Source organism: Aquila chrysaetos, chromosome 23 (genome assembly GCF_900496995.4).
Source record: "Aquila chrysaetos chrysaetos chromosome 23, bAquChr1.4, whole genome shotgun sequence".
NCBI classification, from domain to species: Eukaryota; Metazoa; Chordata; class Aves; order Accipitriformes; family Accipitridae; genus Aquila; species Aquila chrysaetos.
Window position 1 is genome coordinate 7,016,327 of NC_044026.1, and position 27,833 is coordinate 7,044,159.

The 27,833-nt window shown below is 44.9% G+C and overlaps 2 protein-coding genes across 2 annotated transcripts in view; both read right to left on the reverse strand.

The window, feature by feature from the left end:
* Nucleotides 1-12: 12 nt before the first annotated feature.
* RPL31 (ribosomal protein L31) lies at nt 13-6,198 on the reverse strand. Its single transcript, XM_029998675.2, has 5 exons — nt 6,078-6,198; nt 5,236-5,352; nt 2,881-3,006; nt 613-725; nt 13-79 (listed from the first exon to the last, which is right to left on the reverse strand). Exons 2-5 carry the CDS (start codon nt 5,340-5,342, stop codon nt 48-50), a joined length of 378 nt encoding a protein of 125 aa, XP_029854535.1. The 5' UTR covers nt 5,343-5,352; nt 6,078-6,198; the 3' UTR covers nt 13-47.
* Nucleotides 6,199-8,517: 2,319 nt separating this feature from the next.
* NPAS2 (neuronal PAS domain protein 2) overlaps nt 8,518-27,833 on the reverse strand; it is a 107,500-nt gene continuing 88,184 nt past the window's right edge. Inside the window, 9 exon segments of the mRNA XM_029998674.2 lie at nt 8,518-9,995; nt 11,184-11,370; nt 13,003-13,095; nt 13,603-13,733; nt 13,735-13,782; nt 14,966-15,160; nt 21,136-21,282; nt 26,961-27,053; nt 27,221-27,327. Of these exon segments, the coding sequence (XP_029854534.1) occupies nt 9,813-9,995; nt 11,184-11,370; nt 13,003-13,095; nt 13,603-13,733; nt 13,735-13,782; nt 14,966-15,160; nt 21,136-21,282; nt 26,961-27,053; nt 27,221-27,327 (1,184 nt within the window). The 3' untranslated portion in view covers nt 8,518-9,812.

Genomic DNA, 27,833 nt, shown 5'->3' on the forward strand with positions numbered 1-27,833 from the left:
TTGGGAATAAACTTTCTTTTTATCCTTTTATTGTAATGAAAATCAGTTTAATTTTCATCCACATTGACTGTCTGTAGACCTGCAAAACAAGAAATCGTATCACCACCTATTACTAGGACAATTCCCTTTATGTATATGCAAGACTTCACAAGAAAGTGCACCTACAGTTTCAAAGCTAATTTGCTGATCTACATCTGGAAGAGCAAACTATATATGCAAGTATTTCACCAGATATTAAAACAAAAACTTCGTGTTAAATCAATTCTGCAAATAAGATACTTCTCAACTGACAAGCAGAAAAGGCTCAAGCTGCTTGAGGTTTTGACAGCAGAGGATGTACTTTATATGGGGAAACAAACCTCAAAACTACCCTACATCTATGGCCAGTGGGTTTTTTTGTCTCAAAATTTACATGATTATTTCACCAAATTCTGTATTTACTTTTTAATGCTGATCAGGCAAGCTAGCAGCCCTGTTCTCTACAGCAGAGCTAGTTTAAACCAGCAGTTTGACCCCTTCATCGGAATTTTGCGTTGCAGGAGGACCTGTTCCACTTTGCTACTTGTTCAGAAAAACATGGCATGGAGGAAGAGAGATGGCATGCAACCTTACCTTTAAAAGTTGTGACTGGTACATAGGTAACCAGTGTGTATAGCTTGTTTGGTGAATCTTCATCCTCATTGCGCTTTCTGGACAAACGCACACGGATACGGTAAGGAACATTCCTATAATGAAGGTGACAGATTAATTTTCAGTAAAACGTATTGAAACCTGCTAATTTCATAGAAAAGAAAAGTTATTTCCTCCATGATTACTACCCTACCTCAAATTCTCAAGCTTTGCCTATTTGTACAAAGACATGATGAGTCAATTCTGTTTCTATCTCAGCATCCTAAGAAAAGCAAAATCCTGTAACTTAGCAATTGTACTGTTTGCCTTAAGAGGAGCTTATTGTTCTGGTTTTTAGTTTTGTTAAAGTGAGCAGGTAGGGTTTTACTGAGCCTTGAATAAGATGAATCCATAATCCAGTGGGAGTATGAAGTCAGAAGTGCATCATGAGTCCACTACTGATCCAGGAAATACACTATGAAGATGATCATGAAGCACAGCGTGAATATGATCAGCAAGCAGCTGTTACTAACAAGCATTTCTTACTAGAATAGAAAATAGTGAGGAAACCCCCCCCAACAATCTGTTCTGAAAGCCCAAGGCCCCTGTTGAGTCAGAGTACTGCCCAATCTGTATGCCAGAAGTCATATGGAAATTCTAGTAAGCATTAGACCCAAACCAAGATCTTATTAATGGACATACAATAGATCAACATTTCTTCCTCACGAAGCCCATGGAACCACAAATAAATCGCTTGGATGATTTTGTTTGTAAATAGGCAAGTCACAGCTTAGCATCCTCCCCTAATACTGCCCAAAATATGCTGCTGAGAGAAGGCACAAGATTATTTGTCCCACCATTTTTCAAGTAACCTCCCACCTCAAATGAACCCAGGATTTTGGGAAACTCCTGTTCAGAGTACTTTGCTCCATAGAATATGTGAAGGAACTTCCTCCTTGCTGTATGTTCTCAAGAGCATAATTACTAAATCAGATGGATGCAGTAATTAAGACACAGGAACTTGCTTTGATTTACTCCCTTCTTGAAACAAGTCAAAAGCATTTTTCACTACTTTACTTAGATCATTGGCTATCATACTAGCTGACATGGTGATTTTAGCCTTTCCTCATCCTTCCAGAGGAAGGTATTTTACTTTGCGTACATTATCTATTCTAAGTAGTGAAAAATGCAGTTCAACTCACGCTGGAAAGACAGATGTGATGACTCCTTGCTCCACAGACCGCACTTCTACCAGTTAATGTAAGGAAGTCTTGGTTAGTAGCCTCACTACTAAGCCCTGAAGTTATGCTGTCACCTGGCTCAATTGCTACTTCATCATTGCATATGAACTGGAACAGCTCAACAGGAAGGAAAGAGAACCCCTGCCCAGAAGACCCAGTAACTTAGTCCTTTCTTCCCACTCTGTTTTTGAAGGAAGGGTTGGCCTAAGCACACAACTCCAGGTAAAGGATTGTAAATATGTCATAGGCTAGACTTAGGAATCCAATTCCTAGGAGACATGGTTTAAAACAAGGGTTTATGTGCATCCAGTGCAACACTCACAGTATTAATCCCTACCAGTTAACCTTAACATTATGGTTTAATGAGTCCCACTCCTCGCAGGAGTCCTTTTGGACTGTCTTCACATATGTCAAACCAAATCAGCTGCCTCTGTATCAGTGATTTAACTGAAGTTGTAATTTTTTGGCCCCCAAATTACTTATCATTTGTACCTTCAAGACAAGATTAATGGCCCTATTTAAAACACAGCTCATTATTTCCTTGTGTAGCATTTATCAATTCAGCATGCTTTGAAACCTAGTCCTCTTCAGACACATTACACAAATCCCAGGTACCTAGCCTGGGACTGTAGGTATCACTAAAAAGCCATGTTTCTAAAAACTGTCTGCTGCAATAGGGACTGGGGTGCTGCAGTATTACAATACTCCAATCCTTTCCCTCCCCCCGCCCTCTGCCCCCAAACTCACATTCCTTCTTTCCTTTGCTTTACTCTTATTAGAGGTAGGAGGAAGTTCCTTCAATTCCAGAGTTTACTGAAGCTTTGCTACAAATACGCTGAGGGAGCTGACCAGAGCAGAGGCAACAGAAAGATTAGCTTGGCATGCACATTATAAGAAAGGAAGCATTTGCAAAGAAAATGCAAATACTGCAAGAAGTATACAAATTTTTCTGCCCCTCCAAATCCTGTACCTCCACATACACAGTTACAAGGTTCTTCCTCACCCAAAAAGGAAAGTTGCAGAAACCTACCTTATTCCTTTAGCCCAGACTGCTTTGTTCAATCTGGTGTCAATGCGAACATCAGGAGTACCCATTTCTTTCATTGCAAATTTACGGATTTCCTTGAGAGCACGCGGTGCTCGTTTCTTGAAGCCCCTAGGACAAACACAAGAGCCATTTCTTTAACTTCAGGAAACTGTCAGCATTGGATACTTGTTGCAGCATTCGACCGCTGACATTCTCTAAACATACAATCCAAAGAATTGTGTTCAACTGCAGTTCAATAGCTGCATCATAGTATGACTAGACCTTTACTCTCCTAGGTAGCTGCTAACCTTAATGTCTATGCCTAATAGAAACCACATATACTTATGTCCTAGTTTCAGCTGGGATAGAGTTAACTGTCTTCCTAGTAGCTGGTACAGTGCTATGTTTTGAGTTCAGTATGTGAAGAATGTTGGTAACACTGATGTTTTCAGTTGTTGCTAGTAGTGTTTAGACTAATGCAAGGATTTTTCAGCTTCTCATGCCCAGCCAGCGAGAAAGCTAGAGGGGCCCAAGAAGTTGGCACAGGACACAGCCAGGGCACCTGACCCAAACTGGCCAACAGGGTATTCCATACCATGGGACGTCCCATCTAGTATAGGAACTGGGGGGAGTGGGGGGCGGGGGGATCGCCACTCAGGGACTAGATGGGTGCCGGTCGGCGGGTGGTGAGCAATTGCACTGCGCGTCATCTGGACATTCCAATCCTTTCATTATTACTGTTGTCGTTTTATTAGTGTTATCATTATCATTATTAGTTTCTTCTTTTCTGTTCTATTAAACTGTTCTTATCTCAACCCGTGGGTTTTGCTTCTTTTTTCCCCGATTTTCTCCCCCATCCCACTGGGTGGGGGGGAGTGAGTGAGCGGCTGCATGGTGCTTAGTTGCTGGCTGGGGTTAAGCCACGACAACTTACATAGAATAATTTCAGTAAAATTTTGCACCTGCAAGATCTCCCAGATCTTAAGTCTTAATCAAACATGTTGACATTAAAACTTATCACAATATTACTGAAGAGATCAGAGATTTCACAGATACTCTGGATCAAAGGCCTATGAGAAAAGCAGTGCAACAAGAGTAACACAAACTTGACAGAATTGTTATCAGTATCAAAATAAATGGCAGAAGAACAAAACTGATGCTATTCTGAATAACTGTTTCTGCTAAAGAGTATTTGATCATTACTTTCTTCCCATTAGCAGAACTGCACCAAAATCACCATCAGAACTGTTTTTTTACAAGTATAGCTTGTCTCATGCCTATTATGGACAGATTCTGCATGACTGGGCATTTACACTAAAAGTTACAGCTGCTGCACTGTGAGTGTTTTGCCATATATATTATACCCACACTGTGACATGCAACTAGTGTCAAGTAGTGTCAGAGGTCCCACAGTGGGTTATATTTGGTATTACTTGCACGCTGCTGTTGATATTTAGTGCTAGAAATCAGGAGCAGGCAAGTGATTACAAGCAAGACAAGTGTTAAACAAAAAGTATTTCACCCCTAGTACTTCACGCCAAAAAACAAAAGAGGATAACCCAAAAAGAAAAAGTGGATAGCAGGATCATCAGCATTAAAAATTAACTGAATTGCCATAAACAATCAACAGGCAAGGCCAGAACATCTTATTGCCATTTAAAGGCACCACTGCCTCCCATCCTCACCCATGGTTTTGCAATAGACCACTGTCTCTTTTCTCTCCTATTCTAAGTTAACTTCAACAATTTCATCACCAATTGTTTTAATTCGGATATAGTTTTCTTTCGCATGACTGTAGGCATATACATACAAAGCAAATCAAAGGGAGACCTACTTTCTCAACAAGTCTTCTCAAGCATTTTACTACTACACAATTGTATAAGGTTCAACATTTTGTCAGGTAAAATGTTACTCTCATCTACACACAACAAATACTGTTTAACTCAAATCACACCCCAATTTACGCCTCACACAATTTAGTGATAAGCATGGAGCCAATCATTTGATTACAACATTTAATTTCTAAGACTTATTACAGTGGGCAAAACTTTAAACTTTGCTTGGGAAAGAATGACGACCTGTGCACAGAGGTAAATAGATCTAACTCTAAATTAAAGTCCAGGAACACTCACAAAAAAAGAAACATGCTTGCTCCCGAAAGCCACATGCTAAGTGTAGGTCTGCAGAGGTACAGAGCTGCTTCCTCGGGACACAACTGTAGCACAAGGGACTAAAACATCACGCATGAGCATTGGTGCCGGTAAGGACTGTCATTCTCTACCGTTTAAAACCTAGTGAACCCACCTCCAAACGCCACTTTATAAAAGGCCAATTTCACTGATAAAAAGAAGAACTTACACGCCATGGATCCGCTTGTGAATGTTGATGGTATATTCCCTAGTTACCACCTCATTGATGGCAGAGCGTCCCTTCTTCTTCTCGCCACCTTTCTTTGCAGGAGCCATCTGAGCAACGCTGAAAGGCATCCATGCACGCATCAAACGCAGACCCAACTTCCCTCAGACTTTTCCCCGGTCACCTTCCCTCCCATCGTCCCCAGCTCCCTACAAGCCACACAATTCCCGCAGTCAGAAACTTTAAACTTAAGCTTAATCCATCCCCGGGGTTGCACCAGTTGCGGATTTGACACGGCAACTTTTCAGCATCACACATGCATTACTCTCATCTCCCCGACAGAAACGTGAAATATGTCTGAGACTCCTCGACCACTCCCCATGAAGACCGGGCTCCTGGCCAGCCCAAAGCGCCCCTAAGACCACCCCGTCCTGCTTCTGTATGTCCAGACCCCTTCCTTCTCCAAGGCGACCCAGAAGGGCAGCTCAGCCCGTCCCGGAAAGGAGACGACGCTGCCACAGAGGCTCCTTCCAGGGACTGACGGCGGCCTGCGGCTTCCCCCCTCCCTCGCCAAGGCCCAGCCCGGGCCGTAACCCCCCAAGTGCCCCGCAGGCCTCCCCGGGCCTGCGCCCTGCCCGGCTCAGCGCAGGCCCGGGGCGGGGGGGAGGCAGGGAAAATGGGCCCCAGCCCCGCCGAACGCGGACCCGCCGAGAGGTACCACCCGGTACCTCCCGCACCGGACCGCCCCCCGCGCCGGCCCAGACCAAGGAACCCCTCCCGCCGCGGGGTCTGCGAGGCGGATGGAAGCGGATTCGGCAAGCCAACCCCCCGCAATGGCCACTCACCCTGCCCCGGTACAGGCCGGAAAGGAGGGCGCAAGGGACTGTGGGAACGAGGAGCCCTTCCGGGATGCGGGGCAGGGCGGGGAGGGGTGCCGACTGCGCCGGCGCCAACCGGAGAGGCGCGCGCCGGGGGGAGGGCGGGGCTCAGGCCGGCGGCGGCGCGCATGCGCATGAGGGCTCGGCGTCTGTCAGCCGGCGGCGGGGAGCGGGCGGGAACCCGCGGCTGCTCCCACACACACCCCCCGCTCCCACACACACCCCGGGGGGGTCCGCTGACCCCGGGGGGAGCGGTCCCCGGCTCTCCCGAGCCGAGAGTTGCTGCTGGCGCAGCCCCCAGCCGAAGCCCCCTGAGGCAGGGTTCGCCAACGGAGCCGGGGACATGGCGGCCCCTCGGGTAGCAGCCCGCCTGCTTGGCCCCTGTCTGGGAACGCTGCAGGTGGTGCGTTGTACGGGGACCTCGGCCGGGGGTGGCTGTGGGTGTAGCGGGCGGATTGCCCTGTTCAGGCCTGCGGCTCCTGCTGCTGAGACAGAAAGGCGGTATGGCAGCGCGGGGCGGGAGGCTGGGGTAACCACCCTGTCTGGCCCACCTGCCTGGAAAAATGACCCACGCTGAGTGATTTATGTTGGAACGAGCCAGATCTCGGTTGTAACGAACTGGAACAACAGCCCAGCTTTATGAAGAGGACTGGCACTGCGTTGCGTGTGTGCAATAATCTAAAACCAGAATGTGCGTACAGGGAAGAAATGAGACGCACCATGAAAAACTAGGTATTGATGTAAAGCTGGTCTTGCAAGTGCCCTGTATCCTTCGAACAATATAATAAGCCGGCTCATTAGAAGGCAACCCCACCCTATTTGCAGCTTCTCCCTGTTAACAGCTTACAGTGCTGCTGGTTTTACAGAGAAGTGTTTGCTCCGAGGCTGAGCTTGGTTTGGACATACCCACTGGCAGTCAGGAGAGATGTGGGTGTATTACAACTATCCCTGAGAGTAATACAAATTCTTAAAAGGAATTTCTCTTCCTGTGACTTCCATCATAGTAGTTGAGATTCATCAAGTGCTGCTTCTGCTGGTATTTCCTCTGAGGTGCTCATGTTCCTTCATTACCTCTCTCCTGCATGAACATTTTGGCCTACAGATTTCTCCTCCCCTTTCCCAGAATAAGCCCTTACAGGATTGGGTGAAATTTATGAAGCTGGCCTTTAACTTAGCCAACTGGCCTTTGCTTAGGTTTGTCTACAGTTAATGGAAAGAGGGAGGTTTCTTCAGACATTAAGTGAAAGCACCTTAGGGTTTAGCTTTTTAATCTTCATCTGGTGGGGTCACTCTTGCTTCACTGAATGCAACAATTTAAAGAGATGAGCAGGCTAACTCAGGCTGGTACCTAAAGTTAGTAGTTAAAAACACTTTCTTAGAGACCAGATCTGATCTCTAAACACTTTTTAGAGACCAGATACGTGATTCCCTCATCTTCCTTCAATGAAGTAAAACAAAGGGATTGCATGAACTGAAATATACCTGTACTGATCAGTGTTACCAGCCTGTCTTGCTGTGGAAACAGAAGGGTCATTTTGCCAGTGGGTTTCCTTCAGGAGATTCTTAGCTTTTTCAAAACTCAGGGCAAATGAACCTTTTTCATTTCTTGGAAAGTTTACTTTTACCATTTCCAGCTCCGAGTCCAATTATCTCCATTGTTCCTCTATGGCATAGAAACCAGAGCTGAACACGTGGGCCCTGGTGATGTGATCCTTGGTACTGAAGGGCAGGAAGGGCAACATGGTCTACACTCTCTTGAAGCTAACGCTGGCTCAGGTGGCTGCAAGCTGCCCTGAGGGATGTCCCCTTTCAGTCTTGCCACAGTGAATGAAAACGTTACTGTGCTCAGTTATCCACCTTGTTCTGTGTTGGAAGTTGCTGTTCCTGCAGCAGAGTCAGCAGAGGGAGAGCAGACCTGTACCTTGGCTGCTCCACCTGTCGTCAGTTTGAATTTAATGTGAAAAAGAGTCTGCACAAGGATGCCAAAGTGGAAACGAGACTGTCTACAGTGTGGGCGTGGTAGCAATTTCAGCAGAGATGTATCAGAAAACTGAGGACAGCAATGTCTTAAAACACTGAAGCTGGACGTGGGTCAAAGCCCTGGTATATGCTGGGTCAAACCATTCTTTAAACCATCTGTTTTGTCCTAATCTAAAACCATTTGCTTGGAAGTACAGAGCTGCCTGAGGTCTTTAAAGTTTTAAAGGAGCTTAAAATGAGCTGTCTGGGCTAGCAGCTAATACAACTTCCTGAGCTACCATTCTCATTGTCTATGCCATGCCAAAGATCCCATAGGATAATACATGTTTTTCCTAACTGGGTGCAAAACACCATGCAAGGCTACAGCTAATATTAAAAATCTAAAGTGAATCACATATTTGAACAGCCACAGGAAAATGTGTGCAAGTCCTGCAATAAAGCCTTTTGGCTATTTTATTTTATTCTACAAATAAAGACAACTCCATCATTAAATGGAAAAAAATAATAGTTTGAGTTGTATATAGCATGAAACAGTAGTTCCCGTCACAAAAACATTTCTAATTCATTAGTTTATTACAAAATATCCACTCACAAAAAAGCACAAGCACAATCTTTATACTTGTGAAATGAGTTGATATTTCATATACAAAATAATTTCCACATAATTCCATATAATTTTATTTTATATAGAAATAGGTCATATTACAACAGCTGTACAATACACTACTTTTTATTTAATAATTACATAAAATCTTTCTTAGAAACATATCAACAGAAAACATACAAAAAAAGCGAAAAGTGCATTTCTTTTTTCCCCCCAAAGGAAAATTCAATCCTAAATGTTATAATGAAAGAGATATGTAATAGTCTGCAGCATCCCGAGTCAGTGGGCCAAAACACAGTGCATATTTCTCAGAGACTTGCAGTGGGTGAGTAGGTTGAAGAAGGATCCATGTTGTACTATTGGAGAGTTGCATGATTGTGCTTACAATTCGAGTTCTCCTTTGCAATCACAATTCAGAAAACAGTCCAGTGTGGGTTGTGGTTTTTCGTTGGTTTGGTTTTTAGTAATGAAGAACAGTTAGGGTAAGCTGCATAATACTTTTCAGATTCTAAATCAAGGGTTATGAGCTGTAGACCATCTTCACCAATGACTGGGCTTTCTCCTCCATTGGATGTGCTAATTTGGCCACAAGAATAAGGAAACAAACTTCTCTTTACAGAAAGTGCCTAGGTTTTGTCCTCTGTGCAGTTGTGCAAAATAATAACAATAATCATAATAAAAATAATCTCTTGTTCTCTCCTCAATAGACCTTTGATGCAGTGCTTTTCATACACAAAAGAAGAACTGAAACAGTGAAGGCCAAGTACCTCATGAGTCTGTCGACAGTCTTTTGGAATTGCCAGATAGCTTTCAGAGTGACACGCCAAGATTGAACGCCTCCTCCTGCGCACCCATTGGTGATGGAGGCTGCACAGGATAGTGTTCCTTTTTATTTTGCTCTGTCAGTACGTACTGTACTCACGAGACAGCACAAACTGAATCCAGCATGCCATAAATGCACTGTCCGTGGCAGTCTGCACTCTGTGGCATACTTCTGTCATAGAGCTTTGAAAGAAAAGCTTGTGCAAAAGCCAAAACAGTAAGTAGAAAGTCATTCTCTTCTGCCCCATGTGCCCATTGGTTAAAGCTAATCGTGCATCGATTGTGCTGGTGGGACTCTATCGCAGTGGCTGTGGTAAATTTGATGATTCTGATAAGCTATTGCTTCTTCTTGATGTTAGTTGCTGCTGCTGCTGCTGCTGCTGTGTCTGATGATACCCCATATTTCCTTGCTGTGGCGAGTAAGATGGCAGGAGCAAAGAATCAGGTTGCTCATTGTGCAAAGAACTTGGTGTTTGCACCTACAGATAAAATAAAATTCATCGTGGTGTTCGAGTCTTTCACATGTTAAAGCTCTTAGTCCTCAATGTACAGTGTGCTTAAAAATACTACTAGTTTGCTGGCTTTTATTTCTGGGGCTATTTGGCATGGGGTTAGCTTACCTAATGCTAGAAGAAATGGACATAAATTGCAACAAAGAATGTTACAGTTGGACACTGAGAAAGGTTTTCTAATAGGAATGCACTGCCTAGGATTTGCAGGTTATCCTGGAAAGCCTGGTTCGGAACAGTGTGGGTGAACGTGTCAGAAATGACACGGATGATAGAAATGAAACAGAAATGAAACAGGGGATCCTGGTGTACCACATGCTGTCCCTTCTAGCCCTTCCTTTTTGTGAGTTTACAGTAGGGTGTGACCTTGCAGTGGTGAAGTCGGTGTGAATTTTGCAGATGCTTTTATTTGGAATGGTATCTGCCATAGTTTTTTCATTAATTCTCAGCTATGATAAGGATTTCATTTCAATAACAAGAGTTTAATTATTTGAGGTTGATGATGCTGTTTCAGTGATGCCAGTGGATGTATGATCAGGTTTTATAGACTCAGTTCAGCTCCTTTTGTGTTAATATAGAGACACCTCATTTCCCCCCTTCCCCTTTACTTTAGTATGTGTTGAATTAGGTCAAAAAATAAGTATTTTTACATCTTCAAATCACCTGGTTCTTTCAGGCAATGTGCTCCAGTTTATCTTCTTTGCCTTCTGGAGTTGAGAAAATATGTTAATTTACTGAAGGGATCCAGATATCTGATCCAGATCTCATTTTATGTTGATGCTGGTAATTAAAAATCATCTTTTGACTTGTAAACTAAGCAAATTTTATACTGAATAAAAGGTACAGAATAAATCCTAAGGCAGCAATTTTCTCCCTCTAGAAATACACTTTAAATATAACCAGGATAATCTGATTATGTTTCCAATGTACAGAATTAGCAATTTTCTTTTAAATATTCTGACTGTTCTCACTGCTCCCTTGCTATACTGGAAGGGTACACAGCACTGTGTCAGTGTCGTGCACATTTCAGTATCTCTAAAATGGCCACTTCTGCCATGATCAGGCTCCCACTGAAACCTGGGGCCCCGTTTGCACAGCACATTTGCCTTATTACTCTGCATGTAGATTTTACACATCGTCCTCTTTGTCCTACCCTACCTGCAGGTAGCGTTGTTGCTGATGCTGTTGGTGCTGGAGTTGCATAGGTGGCAGAGAGGATGGCTGGGAAGGAGGTGTAGTGGCGAACCCTTGGTTTAACACTGCTTGTCCCATCAGTACGATTGGAGAGCTGCTGCTGGAAGTCTGCACTTCCAAACTTTGAAACATTTGTTGGGTTTGAGAATACCTGTGGAAGAAAGAAGCAAAACAATCAAGAACAAACTGTTGCAAGCGAAGGTCTTCTCTTAGGATAGGGATGGAAGTCCCTAGTCTTCATAAATAATTCCTAATAAAGTATTCCAGTGCACGGGACCAGCTAATATGAACAATGGCACTGTTGGCAGCACTCTTTTACTCTGTGCATGAGCTGGACTCGGAGGGCAGAATACATCTCACCTCAAAATCCAGACCACATTTTAGATTCATTAAAGATTTTGGTTTATGCATGTCTTCTCTTCAGCCACAGCATTCACATCTGAGGCTCATTAAACCAAATGGCCTTTGATTCTGTATTAATATGCTAAGCTCTGAACTGCAGTGAGAGAGAAGTAAAGACACCTCCCATTCTGCTGCCTGTGCTCCCCTGCGACTGCCTGTGGGGTGCTAATCTCTTGCAGAAAGATGGCTGGGGTTGATTACTTCTTAAGCTGCTCATATACATATTGCCAAGTATGGTCAGCAGTTCCTATTGCTGTGAGCCACATTGCAGGAACAGAAGAAGCCTCTAGAAGTCCTTGGGAGTGAGGGATGGGACAGAAACAAAACACTCAGCTCCTCTTGCCAGTCTGCGTTTGCAAAGCAAAACTTAAATACGTGTTGTTTTGTGGAAGGCTGTGGGCAAAACCACAATGGAGCCATTGCCAACCCAGCCTAATTCTGTTTATCCTGTAATGGGTGATGAGATCATAGCGTGGCATGTGTTCGCTCAACAGCTGTTCAACATTAGGGGTTAGTCAGAAATGCTACAGTTTGGGTACTTGCACTAGGATGTGAGCTCCTAAAAAAGGGTCCTGTGAGTCAGGAAGTCCACATGAACTGGGAGATGTATCTTTGCAAATCAGGCCTCTTTTATTTAGATGCTTAAAAGCAGATCTAAAATGCTGTATATTTAGAGTTGACAAATTTAACTCAAGATAAACAGCAATAGTGATGTTTACAAAAAGTACTGAATACCTACATTTCTGAGGTAATATACAGAATTACTTTTAAAGTAATGATGTGCAAACAGTTGCCTATTATTTTAGCAGTTCGTAATTAAGTACAGTGACAAAAGACAGCTAAGAAAAAAAAGGCATATTCTGACTGATGTTTCCTGCTTCCTTCATCCAGATTTTGAGGAGACAAACCAACAGAGGTGGTTTGTTCAGCAGCTTTTTTGAGAGCGCTCAGGTGCAGGGGCCTGTTGGTTCTTTCAGTTCTGCTGGTGCAGATCAGGCATAGCTCCACCGGCGTTACACCAGCGTCTCACTGCTCAGAGAGCAGGGGCTTTCTTGGCACCGGTCATTTCAACCGGGCCAGGGCTGACTTTCTCTCTCTCACATTTACCTTGGTGGGGCAGAAGTTCCAGCGCTGAAGCAAGCATCATGTGAGGGAGAAAATTTCCCCCAGCCTTGGCTTGTTAAAACACCACTGGACATTGTGTTTCTCTCTGTCATCCTTCCTGATGTGACCAGGCAGGGTAAGGCCGACCCTGACAGTCGAAGGCAGGCTCAGCGCAATAACACGTTCCCGCTATTTATAACTACTTCGTCATCTGACTAAGGAAGGCTGCTTCCCCTCAAAAGAAACTTTGATGTTTTATTTTGGACAAGTCACATACTTAGCCTGGGATCCCGCCATGCTGAGGTCTGAAGGGTGTCTTGCATTACAGGATCCAGGCATCATGGGCTGAATAGGCTGGCTGAGCAACAGTCTGGCGCGTGGAAAAAAGAAAAAGCGACATTGCTGTTACAGATGGACCACACAAATCCCACGTTTTGAAGACAGAAACGGGACGCTTTTGTCGGCACGGCGTAAAGCTGAGCGTTAGAGGTCTAACCTCAGCTCCTGGCTGTGGCAGCCACGTCCTGGGCGCTGCGAGGCGGAGGCTGGGGCAGCGCGCGCCCGCTCCGGTAAGGCGGGTGCCTTGCGGAGAGGCTGGGTGCTAGGATTTCAGGAGAGTGAAACGTCTTTCGCTCCTGCTGGTGGGAATGACCCGACTCGGAGCTTTCCGAGTATCGGAATGCGCATTTTTTTTGGTTCCCACGCCTGGCTGGCTGCCAGGGCGGATCCTCCACCGCCCGCCCCGGGGGGGAGCCCGAGACAGCGAAGGAAGAGCGGAGCCATCCCACCACCCCGGGGCTGGGAGGTCAAGCCCGGCCCGGCGGGGCCTGGCTCTGCCTCGGCCCCCCTCCACCCCCGGCCCCGGGTGGGCCCGTACCTGAGCTGCTGGTCGTGGCTGCAGCCGGGGGCGGGCGGGCCGGGGGTGCCGCCCCGCGGCAGGGCGGCAGGGGGCGCCGCGGTGCCGCCGCCGGGGGCTGCGGCGAAGGGCGGGGGCGCGCCGCGGGGGGGGGCGGCCGCCGCCCGGTGCCAGCTCCGCGCTCCTCGCAGCCTTGGGGCCCTGCAAGAGAAGACGGGGCGGAGAGCGACGCTGGGGCACGGCCCCGAGCGGGGGGTGCAGGGAGCCTGAAGGCGCGGGCCGTGGCAGTCGCCGTTAACACCTGGCGACGCGTCCGCCCGGCTGCTGTCGCGATAGGAGGAGCGACGGCCTTCCTCTAGCCTGCCGCGGCTTTCGCACCCGCTGCCGCCCCCCGGTTGGCTCTACCGGCCTGCAAAAGCCTGGGGACCCGGGCGGAGTGATAGCAAAACCGCCCCGGTCGTGCCGTCAAGCAGTTGAGGGGGACAACCCCGCACCCCGTGAAGACACGAGCAAAGTTAGGTGTGATTAGCACTGCCGTAAAAGCCCAACGATGGGAATTAACCTTATTAAAGGGAAAAAATGGTGGGTTTTGTCTATTTATAATACGGATGCGCTTTTTATTTTAATAAAGTCATTATAATACAGGTAGGGAGGAGGGTAAAAGCTACAGCTGGGGGGTCTGAAGGTCACGATGCAGCTATGTTTGCCGCACACTCAGGTAGCAGAAATAGGAGCTAAGTTTTCTGTGAAGGGAGGTACAACGGGTGGGTGGAAGCGCAAACAGTGGAAATGCCGAGAAACCAGCAATAAGAAAAAAAAATCCCGTGCCGAACCTACTAGCTTTCACAGATCTCGGTTACTACTAACCGAGGCTGAATTTCATTTCCCAGTGCAGGAATCTGTTACGCTCACAACCTGGGGGTCTCGCACAGATCGCAACGTATTCCGACTGTGTGCCACCACAGCGGACAGGCTTCGCCGCGTTGGTGGCATCCAGCTGGATTCAGGGAGCAAGCACGGGTAAAGCTTATTTTCAGACGTCGCACTGCCAACACTACTATTGCTAGTTTCCAGTGTGGTCAGTCAGGTTTCTTTCAGGATCAGCTGAAGAACGGTAAGTCATCCACGCCTTTTGCATGCGCCCCCTGCTCAGTTTTCAAGCTGAAACAGCTGCTCAAGTAACCCTCCTGGCTGAGGTCTTAAAAAAGGGATTTAAAGTAAATGCTGTAGAGAGACCCTTTATATAGGCTGCCCTTATATAGGAAAATAGGGAAAGAAAGGCAAAGGCGCACTTACAGGGCTGACATGATTTTACTTGCTTGCTTAATAACAGCTCGGTGTCTTCTTTCCATATAAATGCTTCTCTATTCAAAGAAATGATTACCTGGCTCGATATCACGCTCGCTTCTCTCAGTGCTTGCTGGTTCGCTGTTTGCGAAGATGCAATTTGCCCTTGAAGTTGAGGACTGGGGACAAGCTGCTGCTGAGAAATGGCCCCTGACCTCTGCTGTAGCTGTTGTGGCTCCGGCTGCTGAGTATTGCTAAAGCTCAGGGACACTGTTGGCTGTTGTAGGAACATCTGGAAAAGAAGGGGGGAGAGTTTATTTGCATAGCCCAGCTGTCTTGGATAATGAAGGTGACAGAATTAGATCCAAATATTCTAAAAGAAAGTTATCATGTTTCTGGATTCACTATGCATTTACTTTAGTTGGAAATCACCTCTCTTTCCTACATTAACAGTTCCGCTGTCTCTAGTTTCTTGATTTCTTGTTCTGCAGGTGCGCTCATTACTTGCGAAATGTGTCCTGAAGGTACAAGTCCGTTCTCCGTGGGGCAGGCACAGCCCTTGTAAGAGCGGTTCCCTGTACATTCACTGCGTTCTGGGGCACCCTGACCAGAGAGAAGAGAGTGACTCTGTGTCTTTTCAGTCCTTTCATTTCTCCTTTCAACAAAACCAGCCTGCCTTTCAGACAGGGCTGCTTTTGAATTTGTCTCTGGAAATTCAACACCTTACATACAGTTGGATTGTTGAACGTTTTTAATGAGGCCACGGTCAGGCCAGAGCTCTCCGTGTTGAATGGCTGTGTCCTTATCATTGAGAAGATGTGTAAACAGACAGTCACTGTCATTTATCTGATTTCCCATCAGGTAACTGACACCCGGTGTTCTTCCTAACTGTGCCATGCATTTGACTTGTGCAAAAGAGCTAGCAGCTCCTCTGTTAGTGTTTCTGTAAATGATACACTCTCCATTCTTGCATTGCAACGTGAGGCTTTCTTCTTTAAAAGTTGTAGGGCTTGGGAATTTTTGCTTTTCTAGGGGCCATTTCTTCTATTACAGCTGTATGGAGGAAAAAGGCATATTTTAAAACTATGAATTATTAATGCTACAAGCTATCTTTGCAATATTTCGAACCTCGCCTCTTGCCACCAAGGACTGTATGGAAGTACACATCCCACGTAGTTGAAGGCATTTTTGGATCTGATTCTGATTCCACACCACTGCTACATGTGTGGAACTCCATTAATTTAAGCGGAGCTACTTAGGGTTTAAATGAAATCAGAATCACAATTATTCTCTTCTTCATTATTCATCCATCAGTCTCACGCCTAGCAGTACGTCTGAGGTACGCCCAGTAATTAGTACACCTTTCTGCAGCTTATTGCTATATTAACAATTCCCTAAACTATCATGTCCCCTCTAATTTTTCTTGGAAAAAACCCATACCTTTCTCCAAAGGACCAGCACAATGCATTGCTTTTCTTTGCATAAGTGTGGGTTGATCCATCATGTTTGTACTTATTTATCTAGCTTTTAAAACACAGTTTGTATTTAAATATGATACATTTTTAATTAATTTCTGTGTGCCAAGATTTTACTCAGAAAAAAGGTACAGAAAAAGCTTACATTAATCAGCTGGAAGAGGGGGGCAATTAAGGAAAATGTTAAGGGACCTAAAGCAACGGCTTGTTTCAGGTGCTGTAGGCTAACCACATCTCGAAGATGTCTGACAGAAATAAATGGGTCAAGTAATAGAGTTGGGGCTGCTCGCAGCAGGTCTGAAACTAGCTCCAAGTGTTTTCTTTTAAAAATACTGCTTACTGAATTTGGAGCCATTACGTATCAGAAAGACAGATGGTCTCGCAACTTCTGCCAAGCAAATAGGTCTTATTATGAATAAATCAAACACAGAAATTATGAAAATTCATTTTCTTGTTTATTTTCTGTATATAAAAGCTAAGCTTTGGATATGTTTAGAAAATGAACTCACTTGATTTGCTCTAGCAATTAAACTGGTCGCCATTCATATAAAAATTTGATGTAAAACATTTGATGTAAAATTCAGGACAGGTAAAGCAAGTAGTGCATTTCAAAAATGTGATGGGGAGTGTGAGCCCAATGGTACTGGCCAGATCACTGCAAATTAAGACCTTTGGGAGGATTATCTTAGGTGTCCTCCCTGTACGTGGTGCACAGCTCTGGAGAAATACTAAGTTCATCCAATGCAAAGTCAACGTCTATCGATGCAAATATCAGGCAGGGTGCGAACTTGCTGCGAACGATTTACTTTGCAGGGACCTGCCTGTGTGTATGCCTGACTTCCAGATGAAGGCCAAGGAGCTTATCCTTGAAAGAAAGCAGAGTAACCTACTTTGCAATTACCAGAGTGTGCCACTGGGTAGGAACGTGCACGGTTAATGGTTGGCAGCTAACACGCTATAAACTTACAACCAAGTTTATCCCAGAAAACCAATTTTGTTTGTTCATGTGTTGGTACCCTGAGAGGGCTCTGAGTGTTTCATACGTAGGGACCCTCTGTTGCATTATAATGGCCAAAGCAGCATTATTACTCTCTGAAGATAAATGTCCTGCAAAGAACAAGCTCGGGGCAGGAAGCAATGGTGCCATTTAACCCGTGTCCCGGCAGAACTGGAAGACTGAAGATGCCTCATCAAAACAAGAGTTAACCTGAGAGAGGATCAAAGCATGGAATTTCTACCTGCTAGTTAAACCTAAAAGCAAGAAGGTGCTTCACTTGTACAAAACTTAGCGGTGTTTTTTTCATAATGTGCCTCTTTTGTGATAGTCCTGCCTGAATTCCCCTGAAACACTGAAATACAACAGCTTTAAATAACAACAGAAACCCCCTAATAAAGAATGAAATCTTTCACAGTCTGAGCAAATCCAAGCAGATAAATTAGCAGCCCCCTAACTGCACTGCTGCTAATGACATGTCTTGTGGCTGATTTTTGCGGACTGCAAGGTCAGTGAAGCATCTTACAAATATTTTTTAATTGGCCAGCTTGTTAACATACGTAGCAAAGCAGCGAGGGAGGGGAGGGACCCCTCTGACACTACTGCCCCCTCATTCCGAGATAGATGGTCCCTACAGCTAATGGATGAATCACACTGGCAAGACATCGTGAGGAAAAACGGCTCTTTGACTCTACCTGTCCTTTGGATAATCAGGGGATTATAGCCTTTGGGCTCATCATTACAGACATCAAGACTTTTTATGTAAAATACGGAAAGATGAGAAGCACAGCACTGGGAAGCTGAGATTCATTGCCTTCGAAGGGAGCCTGGTTTGCAAATGATGGGGGGCTGTGGATGGTCTCATTTGTAGTTCTTGCGGGCTGGTCAGGCTCAGCCCTTCTGTCTTCCTCCCCATCCACAATTCATTAGCTAGACTGTTCAAATCTGGAGCAGACACAGCATCCTTCAGACTTCTGAGGTTACTCTTGCTGCTCCTGTCCTTCATACTTTCGTTTGTCAGGAAAAGCAGTAACAGGGATTTAATGGAGTTTTGAACACTTTTGTTCAGGGCCCACAACCCTCCTGCTAGTTTCGTCTTTCATCGCACAAGGCTCTCAGAAATAGTTTCTAACACAGACTACTGTGCTCAACATCTGTCTGGTTGGGAAAGCGTTTCTTGGTGGACTGTCGTACTGCGGTTTTGAAGATCTCTGAAGGAAATGGAAATGGGGCTTAATTCTCCACTGAGCTACCTGTACACTTCTGTGTGGAAGGGAGTGAACCAGTGGGGAAGATATGCTAATAAATCAGCTAACGAGGGAAAACCGGAGAACACTTCCCCCTTTCCAGACAGCCTACGGCACTCCCCCATGCTTACAGCTCTTCTACGTGGAATATTAGAGAGACCAGAAATGTGCTTGATAGTAATGCTCGCTTGTTTGCTACTATGCTTTGTAGCTCTGATAATAGACAGAGATCAATGTCTGCAGACACCCAGCTCTCTGAATGATGAAATCTGCGTGGCAAAGCACATGGTTGGATTTCTGATTTAACAGTTTACTCCTAGCTGCCTGTGAGTCACAGAAGTGCTGCATACAAAATTGTGAGGCTTTCTTTTAAGTTGCCCCATGCCAAATAAGACAAAGCTAATTCCTGGTCCCACTCTAACCTTGCCACAGCACTGTAATTTCTTTGTGGTCTTTTTTTTTTAACCTAGAGAAAGTGGGAGAAGGAAAAGGCCCTGGCCATGAGTCAGCGTGACCCCTCGCATCTCATCGCCTTGTTTGACTGCTCTGAGGAGACTGAAAGGCACTCGAACTACAGAGGATGATCCTCCCTGTCCGGCATTGCCCCCTCAGGCAGAGACGCAGCCCCTGCTTTTCCGAGCTGCCCTCCAGTCCCCCTGCCTCTCAGTTTGGCATCTGCAGTAAGCTGGAAAATGGTCAGTACTGACACCAGAGAACTTGTACTGGTACTGGTTTGAAAATATTTGGTCCAACCTGCTACAGTCTTTATGGGGGAGAGGATCACACAAATGGTGTAACTCAGAGCTACAAATTGGTGTGGGGTGGGCAGTACAGAACTACCCACCATTTACCCACTGGGCCTCCTCTTCTCTCTGCTTGAGCTCCCTATGAGCGTATCTGAGAATCTGTCCCACGGTCTTCAGGTTATTAAATGTGCCCTAGCACATATGGGAGACAGCTATGTAAAAATATCCGTTTCCTGCATATAAGAATGTGCTCTGATCTTCTATTTTTGCCTGAATTATGCAAAAACAGAAAAAAAAGGATGAGTGTATGTGACTATTGAAGACTTCACCAGGACAGAGTAATAGTTTTCACCCAATTAAAAAGAGAGGAAGTGAGAATATCATGTCTCTTGATATTCATAACAATAATAGCTTTCAGACATATGATGTGATTCTGAACTGAAGGCCAGTTAATTGCAGAGACACTTTCCCTTCCCATTAATCAAAGTCAGCGCAGAACCAATAGAAGAAATAGACTGAAGTTAAACCTGGTCTACCTATATGCTTATATGGCACCAGGAACAAAGAGTCCTGGTTTAGGGACCCACCATTGCTGTGCTGTCGTACAGCAGTGCACGTGCAGCAGCTTAGGCGGCAAAGTTTCTAATTTGGCTTCACTGATCCCTTAATTGCCTAAACATACAATCCCAATTTGTTTTAATATGTGAAACTGCATTTCACAGATGCTGCTGATGGGTGAGAGTCTGTTTCTGTGGGAGATGGGAGCAAAATTCCCACTGACTTTGGCAGGTCCCAGGTTTTCATCCTCTGCTTAAAATGTTCTTCGAGACATTCATTTCTGTGACAGAGCTTGTCTTCTAAAAAAATCCTGTTAGCACAATACTCACAGTGGGTCCCCAATGCAACATTTCTAGCAAGGGTCATTTAACCTGGCATTTATAGTTAAATTATGAGGAACATAGCAGTAATCACCCCGCATTTAGAAAACTTCCATAAAACTGGTTGATTTGTCCATCTGTCGTTAAGTGAAGCCTGTGAGGTACTGAACTGCACTTGCCATTATTTCTGAGCTTTGGTGGACATAAGGGGTAGTACAAAGCAGATACTGTACTTAGTGAATTCTAGCTCTGAGTGGGAGGTATCAAAGGCAGAAGAAGAGCAGGCTCAGTCAGCTTCACCCTAAAGGCTTAAACTGGTCCAGTGAAGAACAAATTCAGACACCCCCCAGGTGTGAACAAATGAACATCAGCAAAGGTTTGGGGGGTTTTAACATGACAACGAAATTAATCTCTTGTGCTCTGTATCCAGGCAGGGGTAGGGTCAGGAAAACAGGGAGCGAATGAAAGAGATGAGCACTGCCTGAAGAAGAGCTGTTGGCTAAGGAAGAGCTGGACAGACAAGATACTGAGCATGAGTGATGCCAACATGAAGCAAGCAGTGACTGGATGGAAGCTAATGAACTGGAGAGACATAATCATTGGCAAGTCTGAACTTGAACACTTCTCTTCTACAGCTGCTCAGCCTGAAGACTCAGTAGATGAAGTATTAAAATGCTACTGTAAATGACCCAAATTCTTCTCCTCCTCCTAAGGTTGAACTATTTCTCCCTTTTCTGCCAGAAAGCTCTTAAGTCTTTCTTGACATAGGTTACTCAAGAGGCTTTCAGAGGGCAACACCCTCATTCAGATGAGCTGGTTTCCACATGTCCAGATTCCCGGACCCTGGAGCTGAGTTTAAGTTGCCGACCCTATCAACGGCCACACGTGAGAGGATGCTTCGCTCTGCCCCTCCCAGCAGTAACGCACCTGTACGCTGGAGTCCTGCACCAGGCAGAGCTGCTCCTGTATCTTCTGGAGCTCCTCCTGCTGCCATCGGATGTTGGCCTGCAGGATCCGGGTCCGCTGCTCTAGCTGGTCCTTGATGGTCTGGAACATGCTGAACTGTGCCGAGAACTGAAAAAAAAGAGGGAAAAATCAGTCATTATAATACAAACAAGCCTCAATAGAACATTGTTCTGTAAGAAGTTCTTGGTTTCTTGATTATAAAGCACAGCCAAAGGAATAAAAGATGTGTTTGTAATATACTAACATCTAGGCAGAGATAAATCTTGTCTATTTTCAATTTTATGCACATATATTAAATTGCCTCAGAGTGATCTGCTTACAACTGACCCTGTTCTGTTAGGGAATTATCAGAAGGTCTGTGTTTGAGACTATGCTACTTTAAAATATCAAGAGCATCTTAATTGGATGGCAAATGAGTGCATTATTTTTATTAGCCTGTAATTTGGAGCCCTTAGCGTAGCATAGCTGTATATTCCGGACATGTTTTACTAACGCTTTCCTTTTTCCACACAGAAACAACAGTGCTGCAATGGCTTTTTCTGCTGATGACTTTCTGTAGCATCACACGACAGCTGACCACAATAAACATTTTCTAGATTTTTACAGCTGAACAGTAGTCAAGCTACAAGGAATACTCATTAAGTTATTTTTATACATGCTGTAAAATGAATAGCTGAGCTCAGTGGGAAAAAGGCTGTTCTAAATAATAATATAAAATGGAGATCACTAATCAGGGTCAAGAAGAAAGTGCAACCTCCAGTAGCAGCAATACCTGGCACAAAGTGGAATCATTCAAGAAGTGTGGAGGGGACTAACACAGCAATAAATTCCCAGTTTTATTTGGTGTTCTTGGGTATGATTCAAAGTCCACCAAAGTTAATTATTACTTTAATAGGCTTTGGAATAGTTGCTTTGCATGAGCTCATATTCCAAAAGTAAAAAACAGTCTTTGGAAAAATCCACTAAAAAAAATCTGCAAGCTTTTCTGTAATCAAGGCATCCAAGGCCTCTCTGAAAACATGTGGTGCTGTGAGTGTCCAGGCAAAAGAAAAAAAAAAATTTGCTGTGACTTGAAAATGGTGCCCTGTTCCTGTGGTTGTTCCAGTGGCTCTGTGCTAGTGGGTGAACTGACGCACCCTGCTGCAGCCTTCCTGCTCCATGGAGATGCGCTTGCTTACACCATTTCTGCCTTTTTAATAGGAAAACAAAAATGGTAACAAAAAGGGAATTAAGGAGAGCTCTGGTGCTAGCAACACTGCACAGTTAAATGAAATTTCTGGCTACTTAGAGAAATCGAAATGTGACTTGTATCAGCTAACTGCTTTGCCTTAAACCAGCTAAGTATGTGAAATACCTTCCCATTCCCTCCAGCAAAGCTGAAATCTCCATGTACATGCCCTTTGGGTGAGAAAACAGGAGAACTTCAGAGGGTTTCTTTCTATTTACCAGGTGGAGGGCGGCTTTCCCGCACAATCTGAGAGGTCACCCACCGCTCAAAGAGTTTGTCCATGTGGCAAGGTGGAGGGGAGTTTCGTGGCCAGCCCCGCTCAGGGGGAAGGAGGGCTGCTAGGGTTGTACGTGCAGTTGCTGCTGGCAGAGGATCTCAGAACCCACTTTGGCGGCAGAGGCGGCCGCGAGCGCTGGCAGCTTGCGCTGCTTGCCCAAGGAGATAATGTGAGCGCTCGGCCTCCGCTGTCCACGGCGCTTTTGCCTTCAAACAGCAGCTCTGTCATCTGCAACCCGCTCCTTCCCCAGAGCAGAAAAATGGTGTCAAAGCTCCCCAAGGGAAGTTTGTGTTACTTCTAATTGGTGTTAAAGGGGAGAAGTCGAGCAGGGTCTCTCTCTTTCTAGTCCATGTATAAAGTATTAACCTGGGGAATGGACGAGTGGAAACCTCTGATGTTTGGGAACAAGGACAAGTGACTCACAGGAGCGTCCGGTGATGCTTGTTGTAGCCCGACTCTGTGTTTCTGAAGAGTCCAGGTACCCTGATTTTAGGAATGGAATGAGGCTATGGCTTGCTTAGATGAGATGCAGCTAAGCCCTGATTTAACCTGGGTCTGTACAGGATTTTTTAAAAAGCTGAGTCTTGCAATCTAATTCTCTCTCTCTGAACTCTCTTAGTGAGGACTACTCCAGTCTTTAAAAGGGTCCTTATCAGAAAAGAATTAAAAACAATTTTAGCCAAAAGTTTCATTTAACTGCCTGGCTTGCTGACGGCAGACTTTTCATTAACGTGTGAACTTCTTGAAGACACTTTTGGAAAGGAACCCGATTTTCTTCAATTAGAAAATGTAAGGAATTTTATAACAGATAATTTTATAATCATTTTGTACTTCAATAAGAAACAAAATCCATTTCCAGGCCTTAGTTTTGAATTTGAATTTCCTTTGCAAAGTTGCACGCAAAAATATATTGCTGTTGATTTTAAATTATTATTCCGTAATTTTTTTCAGCACCTTCTTATATTTAGCATATTCATCTACTATTGTCTTTTTGTTCTCTTTTTCATGTGCTTTTTGTATTAATAAACTTAACAATTAGCTGGTATACTAGGGTGAAAGCCATTACAGAAGAAGACAAGGAACTTTCTCTTTTGCTTTTTTTCCTTTCCTACTCTAACCCCCAAATTTGTTGATAACTCTAGCCATGACCCCTGTGATTACAGAGCTTCTATTGTTTTTGTACAAAGACACTAACAGCAATTGACCTGCACCAGAAAGTATTTATCTCAAGATCATTAACCGCTCTACTAATTAGGGGAGAAATCTGTAACTGTATAATAAATTAAAAGAGCTTAACTCAAAATGTTCCACAGAAAACCCTGCATGGCTTTAACTCTGTCACTGGCATCAGATAAAGTTGCTCTTTATCTCACTTGGGTATTTACAAATGTCTGCAGGATCCTCAGAAAAGTGCATGTTATACACAGAAAAGTGCCAGCTTTCCAGATACAGTGAAACATGGAAGACTAAACCTGTGAGATATCTATAATTGCACCAGTGTAATCAAGGTTTGTTAATTCAGACAAAAAACATCCCCACAGCAGTAATTTTAGTCTGGATTCTTAAAAAAAAACCCAAGTGATGCTTTTGGGGCTGCAGCTGGGGGAGGGGACCTATGGCCTGTGTCTGCTGGGATGGTCCCCCATTTCAGATGTGGTGAACAAAAGGATGCACACCTCAAAGACATTCTGTTCCTACAAGTTTCATGACAATAGGTAGCCAGGTAAAGAAAAGAGACCCTATTTATTTTTTAGCTTGGTTTCCTTTGAACCTTTCATTTCTGCCTATCTTCCGACTTTCCATCCTTCTGGCCAAAGCTAGAGACACGCAACAGAGTTGTGAAAGTCTCAAAAATACCAAGTTGCTGCAATTTCCTGCAAGCTTTAGCTCAGCAAAGGAGAGAGGGATCCACTCATCCCTTCCTCCTGCAGGGAAGTCTGGGTCTGTGCAGCAGCCTTGCAAGGCGCAGCCCCTGGAAACCCGGGTTTCATTAGTTTTGCAGCTCACCTAACAACTTGTTTGTTCCTTCTGTCTTCAGAATAACACCTGCGCAATCCCAAATGGATTATTAGTGCTAATTATTATTCAGTCATCAACATCCGCTGTGTTGTAGGGGGTTTTAATTTATTACAATGAGGAAGACAAACAAACAAATATTCTAATAGGGAGCACTTGGTTTGAAGTAAACCATTTACATTCAGGCGACATCTAGTACTGTGCTGTCTGTTCATTCAGACAAGCAAGGCAGAAGCTAAAACCGCATTTCGGCGGAGACAAAACCATCGCAGCCTTTGCTCGAAATAAAACTAATCAAAGTTCAAGCAGATGGTGCCTGAGGCGGGAGCTAGCTGCTCGCTGCAGATGCGGTCGTGGCCGCTTAAAATGTCCTTCCCCCCCGCTGCTGCCCCGTAGCTGAATGTTAGCCGCAAGGACGGCCGTCAGAGTGCCGGGGCCCTGCGTGGCCAGGCTCGGCACGCTGCCTCTCAGCTCCTGCCATCGGTCACCTTCAGCTGCGGGCGAGCGGCAGAAAGGCAGCGGGGAGCAACCTGCGCAGCTACTCCTCGTGGGCTGGCAGCGGGGCGCCCGGCCACGCTATTTCTAAAAGCGATGAGCTTGTGTTCTGCTGCTAAACTGCTGCGAAACGGTCAACTAGGAAACCGAGGAAACGTTCGTGGGGGGAAGCAGGCGTACCTGGCTTTCGTCACTCATTCGCTTAGCGCTGCAGGCACCTTGTCTTTGATATAATGGATTATCTTGCTGTAGGCTGATGTGTTTATTATTTTAAGGTAGGAGGTAAGCAGTTGAAGAAAGCATTAATAGTTTATGAAAATCACCCAAGACTGTGGAGGATTGCTCCCTTTACCAGGAGTATCGCTATGGGGTGTGAGCCTCAGCAACCTGAGCTGCAGCATCCTGGTGCTATTTCCCTGCTCCACATCAAGGGAAGCTCCACCTTGAGCTTCGCCAGGAGCGTTGCTGTGACTTTGCTGCCAGTCGGGAAGAGGGCTGCCTGTGTAGACAGACTCGAGTCAGCCCTCTTCCTTTCGCCAAGATTTAGCCGGCCCAGAGGCTTAACCAGTGGCCATGCGACTGGACGACGCTCCGATTTGGCAGAGAAGAAATGGATCTGGCGTGCCGGTAAGAGAGTTTCACTGGGAAGGGGTGAGGCAGCGAGGCTCTCGGTAAACAACTGGAAAGCATCTCTTCACAAAGAGCTTTGATGGAGAAGAAAGGGAGGTAGAAAAAAGTCAAACAAAACACGCATGGGTTTATAATAAATAAACTAAATTATGTTTGGAAGTGCATTAATGAATAACGGAGAGAAATATCTGTAACAGAAAATGAATGCTCAGAGCAGATAATTGATATGCTGTTTCTTCTCTGCATGCTGCTGCGGAGTCGTGAAAAGAATATTAAACACAGAAGATAAATGAGAATTTGTTATTTTAAAGCAGGGATCCTCAGGACTTTCTATGTTTTATATGCTACAGGAAGAAACTCTGGGATGTTGTGAGGGAGTAGAGGGTACCAATAGTAGAAGCAGCCTAGGTCCAGGACTACTCTGTCATTTCTAAAATCAGCGGATGATGGGGTGTATCATCACAGCATGACCACAGGAGAGAAACAATGTGATGGGAACATGGTACTCAAATTTGTTCCTTCAAAATCCACTGCAAATAAAACACTGAGGTGTCTTTTGGGGCCATCACCCAGTTTTGAGATATGGATTAATAGATTTCACTGGAGGCATTTGTCTCTAGCAGCACCCTCACCATTACTGGCACACTCACAAAATGGGTTTTGTTGAACTTTTGTGTCCCTTACTGCTGGTTAGTTCTGCATCAGCACAGACAAACAGGTGTTTTTAGGAGGACTGGGTCTTTGTTAGTTTTTAGGCTTGTTTTTAATTCTCATTGTGACCTTGATTTTGATGGGACCTGATTCTGTAGAAGCAAAGTTGAAAACTCTTTTCCAGCTGTTTTTTTATCCTCCTGTGAAATAGATGTGTGTGTGCACCTGAACCTACATGTACCTGGGCTTTTGCTCTGAATGCCTGTATGCAGTTACGTGTTTAAACACACAAGTGTACAATTCAGATTACTTTCCCACAATATTTTAAGCATTTGAGAGCTGGTAGATTTGGAGATATCAGCTACTAAGGAGGTAACCTAAAAGCCCCAAAAGACCTGGACCCTATTAATTCATTTATTTACTAGACAAAAGGAGAAAATAACAGAAGATAGGCAAGTGACCTATTCCACTTCCAAATCCCCAACTAACCTGTGCCAGAGGTGCAGGCTGATTTTGCAGAGTTGCTTGAGGCAGCAGCTGCTGTGGGAGAAGCTCACATGGAGGCTGAGAAGGCAAAGAAACCTAGGTTAAAAAGAAAACAAAACAAAACTTTCTAAGTTTGGCCCCTTTAAATTTTAGGTTTCTTCTAATGCCATGGCTTTTGTGTAAGTCGTTTTTATTTGCTAAGCTGCCTATGTGGCACATGCTTTATACCATCTGCCTATTTTGATGACTCTTTGTAAAGTTACCTGAAGAGTAGTAGGTTGACTGAGTCTATGCACAGATAAATCCTGCTGTGCGCTCGGTGTTCTCGGCAAGGGGGTGTTAGACTCGGCAATCAGCTTTGTTGGTGTAGCTGCAAGAAAAGTACTGGTGAGTCCTTACATGCTGGAAATCATCCCCATTTGAAGTGGGAATTACAATGAGACCTAGATAGAAATGATTATGGCCTGGCTAAATTCCAGCGGGAGTCAAGGCTGTTCTTGTTGACTTCAATGGTAGTAAAATTAAACTGATAGGAGGGCCTGGGCAAAGAGAAAAGTAAATGAGACAGATTATGGTTCTGCGCTCCAATGGATGGAGCAAAAGGACTCAAGACCTGTTCCAAAACAGCTGGAACTCCCTTCATATGGCCCAAATAACTATAAATGTAGGTTAGCTCATTGGCTTTTCTTCCAGACCAGGGAGCAGAAGGAGCGTATAAGGTGTGCCCAAGTTTTGGCTGGAGCATCCTGAATCTTGGCCAGAGGAGGATCACCCACAGGCTGTTATTACTCATGTAAGTCTAGAGGGGCCTTGTATTGCTTATACTGATGCCCTCAAATCCAAAGAGAGAAGTCCTCATTTTTGTAACAGATTGAA

What these genes read in the sequence shown, in the direction of transcription:
- RPL31 (XM_029998675.2), bottom strand. Translation starts at nt 5,342, where the DNA reads ATGGCTCCTGCAAAGAAAGGTGGCGAGAAGAAGAAGGGACGCTCTGCC. An exon ending in GTCTGGGCTAAAGGAATAAG is followed by an intron (nt 726 to 2,880) that starts GTAGGTTTCTGC and finishes CCTTCATTATAG; the next exon opens with GAATGTTCCTTACCGTATCC. An exon ending in ACCAGTCACAACTTTTAAAG is followed by an intron (nt 80 to 612) that starts GTAAGGTTGCAT and finishes CTTGTTTTGCAG; the next exon opens with GTCTACAGACAGTCAATGTG.